Below are 20,204 nucleotides of genomic sequence, written 5' to 3' on the forward strand. Positions count from 1 at the left end.
TGATGCCGGCAGGGTTGTTACAATTATTAGGCGGTGCTGGGGAAGATTCAGCGATCGCTGATGGTTCAGCATATGGCTGGAGTGTACGGACGACTGGCGGATGTGCGAGCAAAGTCTTCGCACCTTCAGGAGCAGGGCTGGTAACTCGATAATTTTTGAGGAAGCACTGCACCACCAGGTTCAAGGTGTGAGCCAGGCACGGTATGTGTTTAAGTTCTGAAAGGGCTATGGCAGCCATAAAATTCCTTCCGTTATCACTGACTACCTTGCCTGCCTCAAGATGTACACTGCCCAGCCATGACTGAGTTTGTTGCTGCAAGTACTCGGCCAGTACTTCCGCGGTGTGTCTGTTGTTGCCCAAACACTTCATTTGTAACACAGCCTGCTGACGCTTACCACTAGCTGTTTGCTAATGGGACACCTCGTGTGCAACATTAGCAGCTGCGGATTGAGTGGTCTTGTAACTGTTTTCTGTGGACGAGCTTTTGCTTCTGGAGGAGGAGGAGGAGGAGGGGTGGCGAACGCCTACAGCTAACTGTTTCCTAGACCGTGGGCTAGGCAGAACTGTCCCACTATGGCTGTCCCCTGTGGACCCTGCATCCACCACATTAACCCAGTGCATTGTGATGGGCACGTAATGTCCCTGGCGATGCCTACTGGTCCATGCATCTGTTGTGAGGTGCACCTTTCCACTGACTGATTGCCTCAGTGCATGGACAGTGCGGTCTTTGACATGCTGGTGGAGGGCTGGGATAGCTTTTCTTGCAAAGAAGTGCCGTCTGGGTAGGTCATAGCGTGGTACTGCGTAGGCCATCAGGTCTTTGAAAGCTTCGCTTTCAACCAACCGGTAGGGCATCCCCTCTATCGAGATTAGTATAGCAATGTGAGCGTTCAAACCCTGTGTGCGTGGATGAGAGGATGAGTACTTTCTTTTCCTAACGAGAGACTCTTGTAGAGTGAGCTGGACTGGAGAGCTGCATATGGTGGAACAAGCAAAGCGGTGGTGGTGGTGGACATGGCGGATTGAGAGAGGGTTGATGATGGTATTCTTGATGTTGGCCTACATAGAGTGTTTCCTACCAATAACCTTGTGATTCCCTGACTGCTTTGGCCTTGCGACGATACCTCCACATTTGCTGCTGGTGGTGTCCTAACCGGTGGCCTTACAGTGAGGGGAGCAATGTAGCGTTGCTGACTACCTTCATTCTGTGCAGGTGCACCAACCGTACGGGACGTTTGGTAGTTAGTCCAGGCTTGCAAGTCCATGCTGGTTAAATGTCTAAGCATGCACATTGTATTTAAATTTTGAAGATTCTTCCCACTGCTAAAGGTCTTTGAGCATTTCTTACAGATAACTTTTGACTGATCATTCGGATCTTGGTTAAAAAATTGCCACACTACACTCTTCCTACTATGTAATACCTTTTCAGGCATTGCACGCTGTGCTACTTTCACCGGATGGCCACGCTGTCCTTAAATTGTTTTTGTTTTTGACAAACGTTTTTGGCCTGATACGGGCCTGCCAGATGACAGCTGTTGCGATGTAGATGGCTGCTGCGGATCATCCTCCTCCGCTTCTGAGCTACTGGCAGTGGCACCCTCTTCCCCTAATGGCTGCCAATCTGGGTCAACAACTGGGTCATCTATCACCTCCTCTTCAATGTCATGTGCACCTTCCTCTGTGTCACCGTGTAAGGTGCTATAGCGTTCGGGACGGGGCACTATAGTCTCAGCAGGGTCAGATTCTGGCTCAGTACACTGCGAGGGCAATGTAGTGATCTTAGTCAATGGAACAGCATAATAATCTAGCTGTGGCTGTGCATCAGTGCACTCCATGTCCGATTCATCTTGTAGTCAGCAAGAAAAGCCAAAACTTTTTCCTGCTGCTCCGGCTTTAAAAGCTGTTTTCCTACTCCCAGATAAGGGAGCCTTCGAGGCCTTGTGTAGCCAGACTATGACGCTGGCTCAACACCTCCAGCCTTAGCTGCTATTGTGCTTTTGCCACTACTACCAGATGCACCACCATCACCACCACCATCAGTACCAGCTGGCAACCACCGCCCACGGGCTCTTCCACCAGAGTTCCTCATTTTTTGGAAAATCTAACCAAAATAACAACCATTATATGGTACTGTAAAACAAGGTAGAAGGTGTATATAAACTTGCTGAGATTTGAAATCTCCCTTTTTTTTTTGGGGGGGGGGGACTGAACCAAACCTCAGGCCCTGTGCATAAAACAACACGATGTAAGTGGCAGAAAGTGGCTGGCTGATATACTACAAACTAACAGGACTGAAATATATCCACTTTGTGATAATTTGATTCTCACTTATTTTTTTGGGAGACTGAACCAAACCTCAGGCCCTGTGCATAAAACAACACGATGTAAGTGGCAGAAAGTGGCTGGCTGATATACTACAAACTAACAGGACTGAAATATATCCACTTTGTGATAATTTGAATCTCACTTATTTTTTTGGGAGACTGAACCAAACCTCAGGCCCTGTGCATAAAACAACACGATGTAAGTGGCAGAAAGTGGCTGGCTGATATACTACAAACTAACAGGACTGAAATATATCCACTTTGTGATAATTTGAATCTCACTTATTTTTTGGGGAGACTGAACCAAACCTCAGGCCCTGTGCATAAAGCAACACAATGTAAGTGGCAAAAAGTGGCTGGCTGATATACTACAAACTAACAGTACTGAAGTATATCCACTTTGTGAGAATTTGAATCTCAATTTTTTGGGGGGAGACTGAACCAAAACTCAGGCCCTGTGCATAAAACAACACAATGTACGTGGCAGAAAGTGGCTGGAAGATGTATGAAAAAATACAAGGACTGTAGTACAATTTCAATCTCCCTACAATGATCTCAGGAAAAGTATGGCAGCAATAAAAAGGACTGCTGCACACAAAAGTGTGGAGAAATAAACAAGATAACTGTGCAGAAAGGAGCAACAGGATTTCTGCTTTTAAAAAAGCATTTGGTTTGCGCAGCAGCATGCAAACAGCAATGCAGCTATCAGGGAGCCTTATAAGACAGCCTAATAAGCTACAGAGCTGATGCACAAAAATATAGCCTCCACTGTCCTTGCAAAAAATGGTGGTGTTGGACAGTGGAAATCGCTACAGCACAAGCGGTTTGGGGGTTAATCTTCCCTCCATAACTATATCCCTTCTTCTGATAAAGCTGCAGCAACCTCTCCCTATGCTAAGATCGGCAGAAGTAAAATGGCGGCCGGCATGCACGCCCCTTTATAGCCCCTGTGACACCGCAGAAAGCAAGCCAATCACTGTCATGCCCTTCTCTAAGATGGTGGGGTCCGAGACCTATGTCATCAAGCTGCCCACACTCTGCGTCCTCCTTCATTGGCTGAAAAATGGTGCTGAAAGCGTCATACAAAAAGTGACTTTTGGGCGCAGATTGCCAACCTCATGGCCGATCCCACACTAGGATCGGGTCGGGTTTCATGAAACCCAACTTTGCCGAAAGTCGCCAATTTTTGAATTTGTCCGATCCGTTTCGCTCAACCTTAGTGTTTAGCATGGCAGGTGGGTTATCACAGACAGGTGCATCCGCCTGTCCATATCTAATGTGGGGAAGCTAACATTCCTTAAAATGAACCACACTTGGATCCCACAGGACTTGTCCAAACCTTTGGCTGACTAGACACTTATACCAGCCGTACCAAGCCAGTGTTCAATTGTATATGACATTCATTTAATTTGGGTGCTTCATCCCTCAAGAAAACCCCCCAAAACTGTGTTGGCAACCTCCTCCTCCACCTCTTCCACCTACACCACTACGTCCACCTCCTACTCCAGTTTGACCTCCACCCCCTAATTGTAGCTTTTCTTTTTTTTAAGTCAGCTCCGTAAAAGAAAAAATACAAACAGTGTTGGATTACTCATCCCTGGCCTCTTCCATCTAAACGGCCACATCCACCGTTTTCTCTACTTGAACCTATGCCTCCTGTATCTAGATAGCTAGTATTAGCTCTGTTAATTCTAGGTTGTTTTAAGTCAGTTCCATAAAAATAAATAAATGAATAAATAAAACAAACTAAAAAAATACTAACAAAAAAAGCAGTGTTGGATTACTTCTCCCTTTCCTCTCGCACCTTTACAGCCACATCCACCTCTTCCTCCACTTGTCCTTCGCATCTTGGTTCTAGATTGCTCATTTTAGTTTTGTTAATTCTAGGTTGCTTTAAATCAGTTCCATAAAAAAACACTCAAAAATAAAAAAAAATAAAATAAAAGCAATACTAAACAGAAGGGGTTGGATTACTCCTCCCTTGCCTCTTCCACCTATGCCACTACATCCACGTCTTCCTCCACTTGGACCTACGCCTCCTGGTTCTAGTCTGCTAGTTTTAGATTTGTTAATTGTAGCTTGTTTTAAGTCAGTTTCATAAAAAAAGAAAAAAAGAAAAAAAATACAATCAATAAAAAAAAACAGTGTTGGATTACTACTCCGCCTATACCGCCACGTCCACCTCCTCCTCCACTTGGACCTGTTCCTCCTGTTTCAAGATTATTATTTTTTATTTCTGCTCTGCTTAGCATAGGGAAAGGATGCAGCTGTAGTGAGGGACACTGTTTGTGCGTAGTTTTCCAAAAACATTCTCTTGGGTACTCTGCACCCGTATCTGTGATAGTACTGTGCGCACCCAAAACTTTTTCTAATCTGCAACCATGTTGGGGGGAGTCATGTGTGTCAAAATACATGTCAAAATACATTTTTCTACTCTTATGCACCCATGTCTGTGATAGTACTGTGCTAAAAATCCACTGTGTGTACTCTGCAACCATATATGTGGTAGTACTGTGCCAAAAAGCCTCTGTGTGTACTCTGCAACCCCGCTTATGGGAGTACTGTGCCTTTAAGGTTATGTGCACACGATCCAGAAAGGAGTGCTCATGCAATGTTAATCAATGGAAATCCAAAATTGGTGTGCACAAGCTGCGGAAAATTCTGCACTGATTCGCAGCGTTTTATTTTCCACAGCATGTCAATACTTTTTGCGGATCTGCAGCGTTTCTGCCCCCTTTGACTTACATTGAGTCAGTCAAATCCGCAGCCAAACCACAGGTGCAAAAAGGTCTGTGGATTTGCTGTGGATTTGCATGCAAAAAATGCTGTGGAAAGGAAGGAGGAAGATTGTGTGGGCGGAGAATATGTGTGAGCGGAGAATATGCGCGTGTCAGGGGGTGTGTGTCTGTGGGTGTCTACGTGTGTCTTTCTGCAGGTGTCTTTCTGTGGGTGTCTATGTCTGTCTGCGGGTATGTGTGTGTGTGTCTGTCTGCGGATGTCTGTGTGTGTGTCTGTCTGCGGGTGTCTGTGTGTGTGTAGCCAGGCATCATCTGATGGGACTACTGCTGCCATCCAGCTATGTCTGCTGTCACATATAAAGTGAGAGCACGAACCTCGGTGAACTCTCAGTGATACACTGCAGGAGCGATTACCTCCTGTCAGTGTATCACTGGAGGCCGGGTAGAGCAGTCGCATCTCCTGATGTGACTGTTCTACACGTGAGATTGTTGTGGGACCCTCGGTAAATGGACTACGTCAGACAAGGAGTATTATATGTTGGCTTATTATTTTTTGTTTCAGGAGATCAGGGGAGTAGGGAATTAGGCGATGCAGTAAGTATGGTAAATTATGATTCAATAAAGGAGTCTTTGTGATTATTTCAATTAAAGGACTTTATTCTGGCTATGTCTCTATTTACCATGTAATTATAGGATTAGTAATGGAAAGGTGTCATATAGACGCTTCTCCATTACTAAGCCATGGGTTTGATGTCACCGGACAATACAAAGGTGACATTAACCCCACAAATATTGCCCCACTTACTACTGCTACAGGGCAAGTGGGAAGAACAAGGCTAAGTGCCAGAATTGGCGCATCTATAAGATGCGCCATTTCTAGGGTGGCTGAGAGCTGATGTTTTTAACCTGAGAGGCGCCAATATACATGGCCCATTCCCAGGCTATTAATATCAGCCCATAGCTGTCTGCCTAGCCTTTACTGTTTCAATTTTATAGGGGGACCCCATGTCAATTTTTTTCTGGGGTTCCCCTGTAAACTATCCAGTAAAGGCTAAGCAAACATTTTTGAGCTGATATTAATAGCCTGGGAACCTTTATGGCTATTGGCTCCTTCTCAGAATACTAACATCAGCCTTCAGCCATCGTCTGTTCCTACACTGGTTATGAAGATTCCCACAGACCTGAGAGAGCGGAGCTCTACTATGAACATTGAGGATTTATCTGTCTGATGTAAGACTGTTTATCGTTTGTTCATCTTTCTATGGTTTATGGAGAGAATAAACCAAACAGACTGCTTTAAGTGGAAAAACCGTGCCTGAGTGCTTGAATTCCGTGCCAAGCGAGTGTCCCCCAAGACACGTAGTATGCGAAATGCTACAATATATATGTAGATATATATGTAGATATATACAGTATATGCATATATATATATATATATATAATATTCACTTATATTTGTTTTGTGTTTGTAAACATTATATTTGAACATGGAATGCAATGATATTATGGTCTTCAATGGAGAATGAAAAAGAAGATCTTTGATGAGGAAATTACATCACATTTTTTTTTTATATTGAATAATATATCTTTATTTAGCTTACAAAAACACATACAAATCCGCATGAAAATCTGCATAAAAATCGTGTGGAATTTCGACTGCATTTTCTGCCAAGAGAGGCAGAATCCGAGCAGAATTTAACAAAAGGAAATCCGCAATGTGTACTCTGCTACCCCGCCTATGGGAGTACTGTTGCAAAAAGCCTATGTATACTCTCAAGCTGTATCTGTATGAGTAGTGTGCCCCCAAAATTATTCTACTCTGCAGACGTCTTTTTGGGAGTATTGTGTCTAAAAAAGAAATTCTACTTGAAATGTAGAAATGCAGCCATCTCTTTCCCATTTGTGGTAAAAAAAATATTATTTTATTCTACCGCTGTGTCTATTCGAGTATTGTTTCTAAACAATGTTTCTACTGCAGCGCCCCAGAGATCTGGTCGTTGCAGTAACGTCGCTCTGCCACTAAGGGGAGTGATGGTACGTCTGACTGTACTAAAGGAGTTCTTTGACCAGGTATCACCAGCACACATTACACTTCACACTCCGGCCACTAGGGGTAGTAAAAGGCTTATTTATTGGGCCACTCCTCACATTGGTAAAACTAAGGGGTTGGACAGGAAGTTAGTGAGAACGAAGCCTGGGAGAGCTCCAGGGAGGACCTGTCAGAACTGGGAAATCTGGCAGGTACCTAGCTAAAGGACAGATTGTTATGGAACCGCGCCTGCACTACCTTGCGGCGGTATCCTGAGAAAGACACAAGAAAGGAAGGATATTGTGGAACAGTGAGAAACGAGATCAGCACGAAGGAGATCCAGTAGGAGTCATGCCCCAAGAACGGCAACATCTTACTGAGACGCATGAGCACCGAAGAAGTAACAGTCTCCACGCATTACTTCAAACAGCGGCAGGACAGTTAATTACAGGTTGGCTGTCTACCATACAACACCTAAGAAGGACTGTTGTGAATTATGTTGTCGGGCTCCCTCCTGTGGTCATGAGTGGTACTTCGGCTGGTTCTGTCCATGGACTTCCTCTGGTGGGTGTTTCTGAGTTTCCTTCCACAGGTGACGAGGTTAATTCGTTAGCTGGCTGCTCTATTTAACTCCACTTAGATCTTTGCTCCATGCCACCTGTCAATGTTCCAGTATTGGTCTAGTTCACTCCTGGATCGTTCTTGTGACCTGTCTTCCCAGCAGAAGCTAAGTTCCTGCTTGTATTTTCTTTGGTTTGCTATTTTTCTGTCCAGCTTGCTATTTTTATTGTTGTCTTGCTTGCTTGAAGCTCTGGGTCGCAGAGGGAGCGCCTCCGCACCGTGAGCCGTGCGGAGGGTCTTTTTGCGTCCTCTGCATGGTCTTTTTGTAGGTTTTTGTGCTGACCGCAAAGCAACCTTTCCTATCCTCAGTCTGTTCAGTAAGTCGGGCCTCACTTTGCTAAATCTATTTCATCTCTGTGTTTGTATTTTCATCTTTACTCACAGTCATTGTATGTGGGGGGCTGCCTTTTCCTTTGGGGAATTTCTCTGAGGCAAGGTAGGCTTATTTTTCTATCTTCAGGGCTAGCTAGTTCCTTAGGCTGTGCCGAGTTGCATAGGGAGCGTTAGGAGCAATCCACGGCTATTTCTAGTGTGTGTGATAGGATTAGGGATTGTGGTCCTTTATTATCAGTAACTATCAGGTCATTCCGTGTGCTCTTAACCACCAGGTCCATTATTGTCCTGACCACCAGGTCATAACAAAGGACATAGGAGGCAACCGTGGGGGAGGGGCAACACTAGGGTTCCAGAATAACTCCAGGCCTACCTGTCATAAAGGTGCGTCCTAGCCATAACATACCTGGGGGACGGAGAAGAGAAAGATCTAGAACGAACGAGAACAGAAGTTGTGAGGACTCTCCTGAATGCTCAGCAGGGAAGCACTACAACACACAGGCGCTAGTGGGTAGACACTGATTTCCACCTGCAAAGGGAACTCTGGATGTGCCTTCGGACCGGCCGGTCTCAGACAGCCCTGTTGAAAGTGCCCTGGATTGAGGATCCTGAAACCTTCAGTAAAAGGTAAAGAAACTAAACCCTGTGTCCTCGTTATTCCTCGCACTACGCACCATCACCCTTTATTGGATGCCCCTTAGCAGGGTCACGGACCGGGTCCAGCCACCGTGACAACCCCGGAACTGAGACAGAAAGGACCGGTACCAAGTAACCTGTGGCACTGTGTCTGGGGGCGATCCACTACTCTGCAACCATTTTTTTTTGGATAGTGTATCTAAAAAATGTTTCTACTATGCAGCTTTCTCTTTCCCATTTGTGGGCTGAAAAAAAACAAAAAAAAAACATTTTATTCTACTGCTGTGTCTACGTATACAAGTAGTGTTTCTAAAAAGTGTTTCTACTCTGCAGACATTTTTTTGTGAGTGGTGTATGTAAAAAATAATTTTAGTATGAAGCCATATCTTTCCCACTTATGGGCAAAAAAGTCTCTGTGTATACTGTGCCAAAAAGCTTTTAGCTCTACTTCACCAAAAAAACCCTGGGAGTACTGTGTCAAAAAGCCTGTGTGTACTGTGCCAAAAAGCTTCTGTTTCTACTTTACCAAAACGCATCTGGGAGTACTGTGTCAAAAAGCCTTGATCTTAGGCCAGATCTTGTTCTAGTGATGGAAGTAAGGATGGCATATTGTGTTTGGAGCAGGGATCAAGCAGGGTGGCCACCGAGTAATCAGCACTTGTAACAATCCGGGCAACTTGAAAGTTGTTGCGCAGACACAGCAGCTTGTATTGCCTCAGGTGTACCAGGGTGCTCACAGGCAACGATAAGCTGTCCTCAGTGAGAGATGAATTGTCTATATTGTCTGTATCTCTTGTCTATATTGTCTGTATCTCTCCAGCCACGCTCCAGTGATGCCTGTGAGCTACTTTTAGTCTCACTCTGCTGGTTGTTCCTCATTCTCCTGGTACTCCAAAACTGTCATCAGGCTGAACATTTTGTACCTGCTCCATAGTTTCTTCACCAATGCCTGCTGCTCGCACCGTCTCTCCAGCATGTGCGAGGTTGCTTTCCACCTTGTTGTTACATCACACATGAGGCAGGGAGCCGGAAGGCAGAAGTGATACTGCTCTGCAGACAGGCAAGCAGCAGCAAGGTGAGAACGCAAAAAGTGTGCACAGATGGCCTGCGCTTTCTGACAGGATGAGGAGACAGTAGAGGAAGTGGACTAGGAGTCCGCTTACCATCCTAGTAGCTCTTCTCTAAACTTGCTCCAGTTTTTCAATGTCTTTTTTAAAATGTGGTACCCAGATCCGAACACAGTATTCCAGATGAGGCCTGACCAAGGAGGCGTAGAGGAGGGATAATTACTTCAAGTGATCTAAACTCTAAGCTTCTCTTAATACATCCTAAAACTGTGTTTGCCTTTTTTGCTGCTGCATCACACTGTTGAGTAATGTTCAGTCTGTGATCTATTAGTATACCCAAGTCTTTTTCACACGTTCTGTTCTTAGTTCTATTCTTCCCACTCCATAGATGTAATTTTTGTTTTTCTTGCCCAGATGTACAATCTTGCATTTCTCCCTGTTAAATAAAATTTTATTTGTTACTGCCCATTGTTCTAACTTATCTAGATCCCTCTGAATCCTTTCTCTGTCTTCTCTAGTGTTAAGGTACCGTCACACTAGACGATATCGCTAGCGATCCGTGACGTTGCAGCGTCCTGGCTAGCGATATCGTCCAGTGTGACAGGCAGCAGCGATCAGGCCCCTGCTGTGCTGTCGCTGGTCGGGGAAGAAAGTCCAGAACTTTGTTTCGTCACTGGACTCCCCGCAGACATCGCTGAATCGGCGTGTGTGACACCGATTCAGCGATGTCTTCGCTGGTAACCAGGGTAAACATCGGGTTACTAAGCGCAGGGCCGCGCTTAGTAACCCGATGTTTACCCTGGTTACCATCGTTAAAGTTAAAAAAACAACTGCTACATACTTACCTACCACTGTCTGTCCTCGGCGCTCTGCTTCTCTGCTCTGGCTGTGAGCACAGCGGCCGGAAAGCAGAGCGGTGACGTCACCGCTCTGCTTTCCGGCTGCCCGGCGCTCACAGCCAGAGCAGAGAAGCAGAGCGCCGAGGACAGACAGCGGTAGGTAAGTATGTAGCGTTTGTTTTTTTACTTTTAGGATGCTAACCAGGGTAAACATCGGGTTACTAAGCGCGGCCCTGCGCTTAGTAACCCGATGTTTACCCTGGTTACCGGGGACCTCGGGATCGTTGGTCGCTGGAGAGCTGTCTGTGTGACAGCTCTCCAGCGACCAAACAGCGACGCTGCAGCGATCCGGATCGTTGTCGATATCACTGCAGCGTCGCTTAGGCTACGTTCACACTAGCGTTGTGCGCCGCTGCATCGGCGATGCACAAAGCACCGAAAAACGTGTGCAAACGCACGCAAAAACGCTGCGTTTTTCGACGCGTGCGTCGTTTTTTGACGAAAATCGGACGCAAGAAAAATGCAACTTTTTGCGTTTTCTTGGTCCGACGCTAGCGTAACAAAGACGCACGTGTCGGAAAACGCAACAAGCAAAAACGCATGCGTCCCCCATGTTAAACATAGGGGCGCATGACGCGTGCGCCGAACGCTAGTGTGAACGTAGCCTAAGTGTGACGGTACCTTTAGCTCTCCCTCCTAGCTTTGCATTGTCTGGAAATTCAAAAGTTTACTTTCAGTTCCTTTATCTAGATTATTTATAAAAGTGTTGAACAACACTGGGGCCAGGACAGTGCCTTGTGGTTCACCATATGAAACACTTTTCCAATTGTATGTGCAACAATTTATTATCATTCTTTGAGTACGATCACTGAGCCAGTTATGAATCCACCTAACCGTAGCCTTGTCAATCCCATGCTTGGTCATTATTTCCAATAAGGATAGTATGAGACACTTTATCAAATGCTTTGCTAAAGCTGAGATATACTATTTTTACCGCATTTACCAGATCCACTCAGTAATTTATTCCATCATAGAAAGAAATTAGATTAGTCTGGCATGACTTGTTTGCTACAAACCCATGCTTGCTTTGGTCAATTACTGTATTCTTATTCAAGTACCTGCATACATGCTGTTTAATAATTTGTTCAAATATCTTTCCTGGTATAAAAGTAAGGCTCACTGGCCTGTAATTTCCTGGCTCCATCTTCTTTCCTTTTTTAAAGATAGGGACAACATTTGCCTTTTTTCAATCTTCTGGGACTTCTCCTGTTTTCCAGGATTTTTCAAAGATTCTGGCTAGTGGTTCTGCAATTTACTGTACTAGCTCTTTCAGTACCCTAGGATGTAGCTCTTCTGGACCAGGAGATTTAAATTTATTTAAATTAGCTAAGTGTTCCCTCACTATTTCTCTGTTTATGGATAGTGTGGATTCTTTTATTCCTTCAATGTTCAAGAAAAGCACATCCAGCCCATGAATGGCAGCGCTTCCCAGGACTCACATTCAAAGATGATATTTCATATTTTTTTATTTCATAACTTAAAATAGAAGAGATACAACGCATTTCGGATACAGTATATATCCTTCTTCAGGTGTTTTTATGATACCTGAAGAAGGATATATACTGTATCCGAAACGCGTTGTATCTCTTCTATTTTAAGTTATGAAATAAAAAAATATGAAATATCATCTTTGAATGTGAGTCCTGGGAAGCGCTGCCATTCATGGGCTGGATGTGCTTTTCTTGAACTATTCATCCTGTGTGAGCCTTACTCTGGCTCTCTCACTTGGATCCACCCGAGGCAAGCTGCAAGCCCTGTATATTGAAAAGTATCTCAGAGGGAATTTGGAGGATACACGATCTAAAGCCATTTTAGTCTTTTATCAGGTGAGTGCATAAAATTGTGCACCCTTTAAAGACTATAATATTGTGTTTACGCACTTAGGGCGCCGCGATTTGTCTGTTCTTCTCTCCCAAACAGGGTTTTTTTGTTTATTCCTTCAATGGCACCGTGAAGATCATTTGAAGTTAAAATTGCTTTCTTAGAGAACACAGATGCAAAATAGGAATTTAAAAATTTGGCTTCAAAACATCATTTTGACCACTTCACACTTTTCATCCTCTAAAAATCCTATAGCATCTTTGACTTTTCTTTTGCTTTTGACATACCCCCAAAATACTTTTTTACTGCTTTTGGTCTCCCTTTCAAGCCTTACTTCATTACTGGCTTTAGCTCTTCTAAAACTTGCCCTACTTTTCCTGCAAACAGCAGTATATTCTTCTTCAGATATGCTTCCCTCTTTCCATTTTATATAATTTCTTTTTTCCTTTTTAACAAGTGATTAAGTTCTGTGTTCATCCATCCTGGTCTCCTTAAATGCTTCCAATTCAACCTTCTTTTCAGGTCTTTTCTCCTCTGTACCTGTCTGTCACTATTAGTGTGTTCATTGTTGGACTACAGACAGGAGAAAGCTGCAGCAGTTGGCACATGTATTTCACTTACAATTTTTGGAACACTATTGATCCAGTGGTACTCGGGCCTATGAAATAACACAGAACATCCTGTCGCCTGCTTGCACCAGAGGAAGGTGCTAAATTGGGCAGGTAGCAGGCACAGATCGACCATGGCCTCTCTCTCCCTGCAGCACCTACAGCACCACCATCAACACAGCCATGTCCCCTATTTGATGCACTCCTCATTGTATACAACCAAAAAAAGTGCAGAGTATTAAATGACCTGTACACAGATGGAGATTTGCCAGCAGATTATTACACTGACTGTTTTCAGATTAGCCTAAAAAATCAATTAAAACCTCCACCACGTCCTCAATCTCCTCCTACAACTGGACCTCCACCTCCAGGTTCAAGATTATAATTTTTATTTTATTTTTTTATTCTACATTTTTTTAAGTCATTTCCCTATCTAAATTTGTTTGCAGAGCAATTGGCCTGCTTTTATCCCTGTTTAGCTTCCTTTGGCAGCCCCCAGCCCATACTATGACCATTTTACAGCCATTTTAATGCACCGAAAATTGGATTTCTATTGACTTGTATTGAGTTCAGGGTCAAGTTCATATACCAAACCGAACTTTTAACTCTAGTTCGGCCAAATCTAATGAACACAAACATCCAAGAGTCAGCTCATCCCTAATCGAGACTCACAGTCTAGATTTTTAATATCAGCAGTGGAGTCTTCCTGGGTCTCCTGGCATAGCATTTCAGTTCTTTCAAATGTCAATGGATAGTTCGCACTGACACTGATGCACCCTGAGCCTGTAGAACAGATTGAATTTCTTTGGAACTTGATGGGGGCTGCTTCCACCACATGAACTATCCGGCATTGCAATGTTTCATCAATTTTTCTCTGCCGTCCTCGTCCATGGAGATTAGCTACAGTGCCATGAGTTAACTTCTTGATTACGGCATGTTGTGCACTGTGAACAAAGGAACATCAAGATTTCTGGAAAAGGACTTTCAGTCTTGAGATTATTGATACTGTTCACCAATTTTGGTTCTTAAGTCATCAGACAGTTCTCTTATCATCTTTCTGTTCTCCATGCTTAATGTGGCACCTACAGGCACACAATGCAAAGATTGAGTCAACCTCTCCCCATTTTATCTAGTTTCAGGTGTGATTTTTATATTGGCCTTTTACTTGCCACAGGTGAGTTTGAACGAGCATCACATGCTTGAAATAAAGTTTTTTACCCACAATTTTGGAAAGGTGCCAACAATTTTGTCCATCCCGTTTTTGGGGTTTTATATAAAATGATGTCCAATTTGCTTTTTTCCCCTCTGTTCTTTTTGTGTTGTTCCAATACACACAACAGAAATAAACATGTGTATAACAAAATGTGTAACTGCAAAAATTTTCTGGGAGAAATACTTACTGTAATTTTCTGGAATTATTTCAAGGGTGCTAACACTTTTGGCCATGACTGTAAGTCCAAGTGTGTTCCAATTCACAGACCTATCTTACAACCTGTCAATGAATGGTTTTGTGAAATACAAACAGCAGACAGATGCAATCAATGACATGTTATATTCATATTCTATCTGTTCCAAATAAACATGGATGTGTGATTTTGACCTTAGTTTCCCACCATATCTTTATAGTGATTGGAGCTTTTTTTAAACTGAGCCATATTTTCCTTCAGTTATTCACTTAAATACCCTAAAGATTCCAGGTCCTTCCCTTATATAAGACATTTCTCAACCAGTGCAGCACATTACAAAATAAGATTTGGTTATATTTTACAAGGTTTAGACCTGTCCAACACCTGCATTGTTGTATTGCTCATTATTAATATAGACTTTTACATTTTTATTTTGCCCATTCTACTTAAATTGTTCTACGAACCATTTCACTTTCCAATGATTTTTTTTTATAAAATTGAATTTTAAATAACAAAATTCTGTCTGCCGGCTGCTGCCATTAGGAAGAATTTACTATAAATAAATGTATACACCTAGCTTAGGATTGAATATTAAATTCATCTTCATTAAGCTGTGCATAGTTTTGGCACCAAGCAGTCAGAATATTATAATTCAATTCTGTTTAAAGATCACAATGAACTTAACTAAAAAAGTTGGATGTAAAAGTTGAATGATTGAGCTAGGCCGGCGTCACACTTGCGAGTGCAATGCGAGAAACTCACACAAGTCTCTGGCATCCATACCCGACACTCGGAACTGGAGCATTCAGCTACACAGGAATACATGCAGCCGCACACTCCGGTCCCGAATGCCAGGGGCAGTGCCGGGTATTGATGTGAGAGACTCGTGTAAGTTTGTCGCATTGCACTCGCAATTGTGACCCTGGCCTTAAACTGATTATTTGTAATATCCACACTTACCCTTTTTAGGATTTAAAATAGAACTACAAATAAAGTCCGTAATTTTCACCACCATACGACTATCGACTACACAGTTTGTAGATTTAAGTCTGCCATGGGCCTCTACTTTACTGGCGTGCAGATAAGACATACCCTGAAATTGAGAAATAGCAAAATTACATTATACACCATACACATTAATACATACATTAAACATAATTACATCAAAGCTTTAAATGATATTGTGCCATGCGGTCCTTCACATTTTTCTTATTAATATACAAGTGTTTACTAATCAGTAGAGATGAGCGAACATGTTCAGAAAACATTCGCCAATTTTAAATTCGGCACGAATCTAGCACATTCGGACTCGTGTTCGCTTTCACGAGTAATTTTACTCAAAGTAGGCAAAAGTCGGTCACAGTTCGGTAAATCATCGCTTTTCCAATAATGCTTTTGTATTACTTTGGCTTCGACAGTGCTGCTGTAGGAGGAGTGTAGGGCATGGAGGGATATGTTTGATGAGGGGAGGGGATGTGGGGAGGTTAAAGAAGTGTCTGAAGAGTCTACAGGAGCCGTGCATACTTTTTTTCCCCTTAACTTTATGTGTGTTGATTCTGGCATCTAATCAGGGTGCAGAAACCATCCACAAAGTTTTGACACAAGGTCTTTTGTAATTGGTTGTCAAAGTCACATGTCTCTGGCCATATAAAAAGTGGATGTCTTGTTTTCCTGGTGCCATTTGGTCAGTGCAGAGATGTCGTTCCTGCTGGTGCTGCTGAAAGTGAACTTGTCATTTGTAAAATAGATCTTCCAGGATCGAAGTTGACTGTGCAAAAACTGTGTGGCAGTCTCCGGAAGCCCCATTTGCTACTCCAAATTTTTTTATTGCTAAAACAATGTTTCAGTGGAAAATCAGAAGGCCAGATTTCCACTTAAAAATTGTTCAGCCTAATATAGTGTTGCAAATACGAGGCCCAATTAGCTACTCCAAATCGTTTGTGCTAAAACTGTGTTTCAGTGGCAAATCTGAAAGACAGATTTCCACTTAAAAATTGTTAGGCCTAATATAATGTTGCAGCCATGAGGCCTAATTAGCTACTCCAAATCTTTTGTGCTAAAACGGTGTTTCAGTTGCAAATCAGAAGGCCAGATATCCACTAAAAAATCATTAGGCATAACAGTATTGTTCAGTCACACTATCTAAGAAAATACAAAGTGATTATTTAGGGAGACGTGATTGACAGCTGTGGGTCAAAGGTGGTGAAACAGCAGGGTACAAGAAGGGAAGGAGACTTACAACATGAGTGGGAAAAAGCAAGGTCATGGTTTGTGGAAAGGGGAATAGGCTTGTTGTTCGATGTATACATGGGTTAGGTGTTAATGAGACTGAAAGTTCAATTGAACAAACACCATGTGGCAGCCGCACAGCAGTATGCCTTTTAGATGAGACTCAGAAAGAGCATGTGCTCCTGTTGATGGCAAGTGCTGCATCAAGTGGCCTCGCCTCCTCTTCCTCCACCTTAACATCACACACAGTACAATACTCAGAGGAGGCACCCCAATCACCCTTGTTTCCCCCCAAATCAAAACTTTCCAAATGCCCAACTGACTGTGGGGAACCTCAGATGGGTCATTCTGAAGAGCTGTTCACATATTGGGCATCAGGGGTATCAGAGGTCTGCTCTGAAGAATCACAGAATCCAGAAGCGGAAAGCATCTGCACTGAAGACCAAAATTTTTTCATGCTGGATCCGGGGCTGGATAAAGTAGAGTCCAAGCAGAATCCATACCCTCATCACCAGACATTAACCACCAAGGGTGGAGGTGATCCTGATGAGACTCAGATACCAGAGAAACACATGGAGTGTACTGTGGTGTCAGAACAGGAAGAGCAGAAGGGTGACTCTCAAGGTGAGGAGTGTGAGAACAAAGAGGAGGAGGATGAAGTTGTAGATCCTACTTGGTGTGAACCCAGAGGTACGCAGCTGAGTAGCTCAGACGTAAATCTGGGGATTTATTATGATGGAATATAGGCTGAACTGGATGGACAAATGTCTTTTTTCGGCCTTACTAACTATGTTACTATGTTACTATGTTAGATGAGAAGGTGGAGGAGGAGGAAGATGAGATTACTTTGTGGCTTCCCACACACACACAAAGTGAAGCAACCACAACAAGCACTGCATCCTCAGCCTCAACTCTGGCTGTGGCCAGCACCAGTCGTTAGTGTGCAGTTTGCAAGGGATGCCTAGCCTGGGCATTTGTGAGACTGAAAAGGAAGACCACGTCATCTAGCAAATTTGCCAAAAAACCCTCAGTAGAGGCAAAAATTGCAATAATTTGACAACTACATGCATGAACTGGAAAATGCGCGATCAACATGCCTTAGTGTGGGAATTTCACTGCGCTAAAATGCAGACTTGTGGGCTCCGCCAACCACCAGCCATCCCATCAACCTCATCTGCTGCTTCTTCCTTCTCCATCATCATTCTAAGTCAACACACAGGTCTCCGGCTATAGAATCTTCAATTGTTTACCCACCACAGTCGGGGTGAGTGACAGCTAGTGATGAGCGAGTATACTCCTTGCTTGGGTTTTCTCGAGCACACTCAGGTGACCTCTGAGTATTTATGATTGCTCGGAGATTTAGTTTTCATTGCGGCAGCTGAAAGATTTACAGCTACTAGCCAGCTTGATTACAACCAGGAAACCCCCAAATGTACTCAGCCTGGATAGTAGCTGTAAATCATTCAGCTATCGCAATGAAAACTAAATCTCCGAACACTATCAAATACTCGGAGGTCACCCTAGCATGCTCTGGAAAACCCGAGCAACGAGTACACTCGCTCATCACTAGCGACAGCCCTTCAGCTGTTTTATGGAAGTATACATGACTGATGCTTTTGTGTCACTTAGCACAACACATCTTTGTCAATCCACCATAACATCTGTAGCAGCAGAAATGAGTCCTGGTGAAGTATGCTCTTTTGCATAGCCTGGGCCAATGGTGCAAATCGTGCTTGCGGAGTGGGCACAGGTGAAGGACCTCTGCACACTTCTGCACAGTTTTAAAATGGCTACTAAGATGGTTAGCACTGACGATGCTGTCATCAGCATCACTATTCTGGTCAACTACTGTACATGCTGGGGCACACTTTGAATAGTCTGCGTGAGGAGGTGACTGTCCCAGAGGGAGAGCTGAAAGCAGAGGAGGATGTGGAAGGGATAACAATATCTCAACGTTCCGGACTGTCGTCACACAGGCAGGTGCCATGGGAGGATGGCTTACAGTGATCAAGGGGGGGCTCATGGTACCAGATAGACTGTTAGTGAAGATGCAGGAGCCGAAAAACATTGAGGAGGACGAGGTGATAGACGCGCAACAGTCAGGAGATGAAGAGGATAATGATACGCACTCTGTTGTCCGTGGTTGGCGTGAGGGGACAGAGGAAGCAACCTTGAGTGTTACCCCTCCACCAACACAGCATGGACTTGGACCTCATGGAAGCGCCCGACACATGAGTGCCTTCTTGCAGCACTATCTTCAACATGATGCCCGTATTCTTAGGGTTAGAAATAGTGCTGACTACTGGGTTGCCAATCTATTAGATCCATGTTACAAGAGTAAATTTAGCCACATGCTTCCCCCTTGGAAATGGATGCGTGCATGCTGGAGTATCGAAATATGCTTGAAGACAATCTTAAGAGTGGTTTTCCCAAGACAGCAGTGAGGCACACACTGGGCATCCCAGTTGTAGACATCCAACCCCTGGAACATCAAGGTGTCATCACCCAAACATTAGCAGCAGCGGTGTAGGTAGCATAAGCAATTTCTGTGAGTCATTTAACACATTTTTTTAGACCAGCCTGTGCACCAGCAGAACAGAGTACAAATCTGACACGATGTGAATGACTGGAAAGGATGGTGCAGGAGTATCTGGATCTCAATATCAATACCATCAGGGGAGTTTGGAACCCTTTTACATTTTAGTCTTTAAAAATGGTAGTGTGGCCTGTGTTCGCCTGTCATGCCTTAGAGGTATTTTTTTTAATCCCCGGCAGCCAGAGTTCTCTCGGAACGTGTCTACAGCACTGCTGGTGGTGTCCTGATGAAAAAGCGCATCCAGCTGTTCCCTCAAAGTGCAGACTGCCTAACTTTCAAAATAATTAACAAGTCATGGATCACCAATGACTTTTGCCCACCAGTGGCAGATTGGGCAGACTCGGTGATGGTGTAGTTTTTAGTGTCATGTATTGATCTCGTGTTATTGCAGTCTGCGCCATCTGTGTGGTGTTTTCTGTGCCTGCTGTTGCTACTGCTGCTGATGTCACAAACATTTTTTTGAAATGTGGAGACTCCAAGTTGGGTCTCCATCTTGTGGGTTGCCTGTAGTAAAAGCTGTATCAGAGGCCTATTATACTGATTCTAATCTGTGGAATTTGATGCCACTTTACTGCTGTGTGACAACTCAAAGTTGGGTCTCCATCTCGTGGGTTGCCTGTGGTGGAAGGTGTGTCAGAGGCCTATTATAACATTTCTACTCTATGGAAATTGATGTCACTTTAATGCTGTGTGACAATACTTTTTTGAAATGTGGAGACTCCAAGTTCAGACTCCATCTGGTGGGTTGCCCGTTTAAGGAGACCTCCCAGACAGCCAGGCCTGCACTTACTTTCAATCAACGATCTGAGTTACTTTCCTTACATTTTTCACTACCAATATTACTGTATGAAACTGATGTTTGTGCCATCTGAGTGTGGCTGGAATAAAAAATTTGG

General features: G+C 43.7%; 1 protein-coding gene across 2 annotated transcripts in view; it reads right to left on the reverse strand.

Moving 5' to 3' along the window:
* GUCY2C (guanylate cyclase 2C) overlaps window positions 1–20,204 on the reverse strand; it is an 842,638-nt gene that overhangs the window by 346,799 nt on the left and 475,635 nt on the right. For both annotated transcript variants that reach the window (XM_069737068.1, XM_069737069.1), the window contains exon 17: window positions 15,444–15,576. In XM_069737068.1, coding sequence (XP_069593169.1) covers window positions 15,444–15,576 — 133 coding nt within the window. The remainder of the gene's footprint in view (window positions 1–15,443; window positions 15,577–20,204) is intronic.

Source organism: Ranitomeya imitator, chromosome 8 (genome assembly GCF_032444005.1).
Source record: "Ranitomeya imitator isolate aRanImi1 chromosome 8, aRanImi1.pri, whole genome shotgun sequence".
Lineage (NCBI taxonomy): Eukaryota > Metazoa > Chordata > Amphibia > Anura > Dendrobatidae > Ranitomeya > Ranitomeya imitator.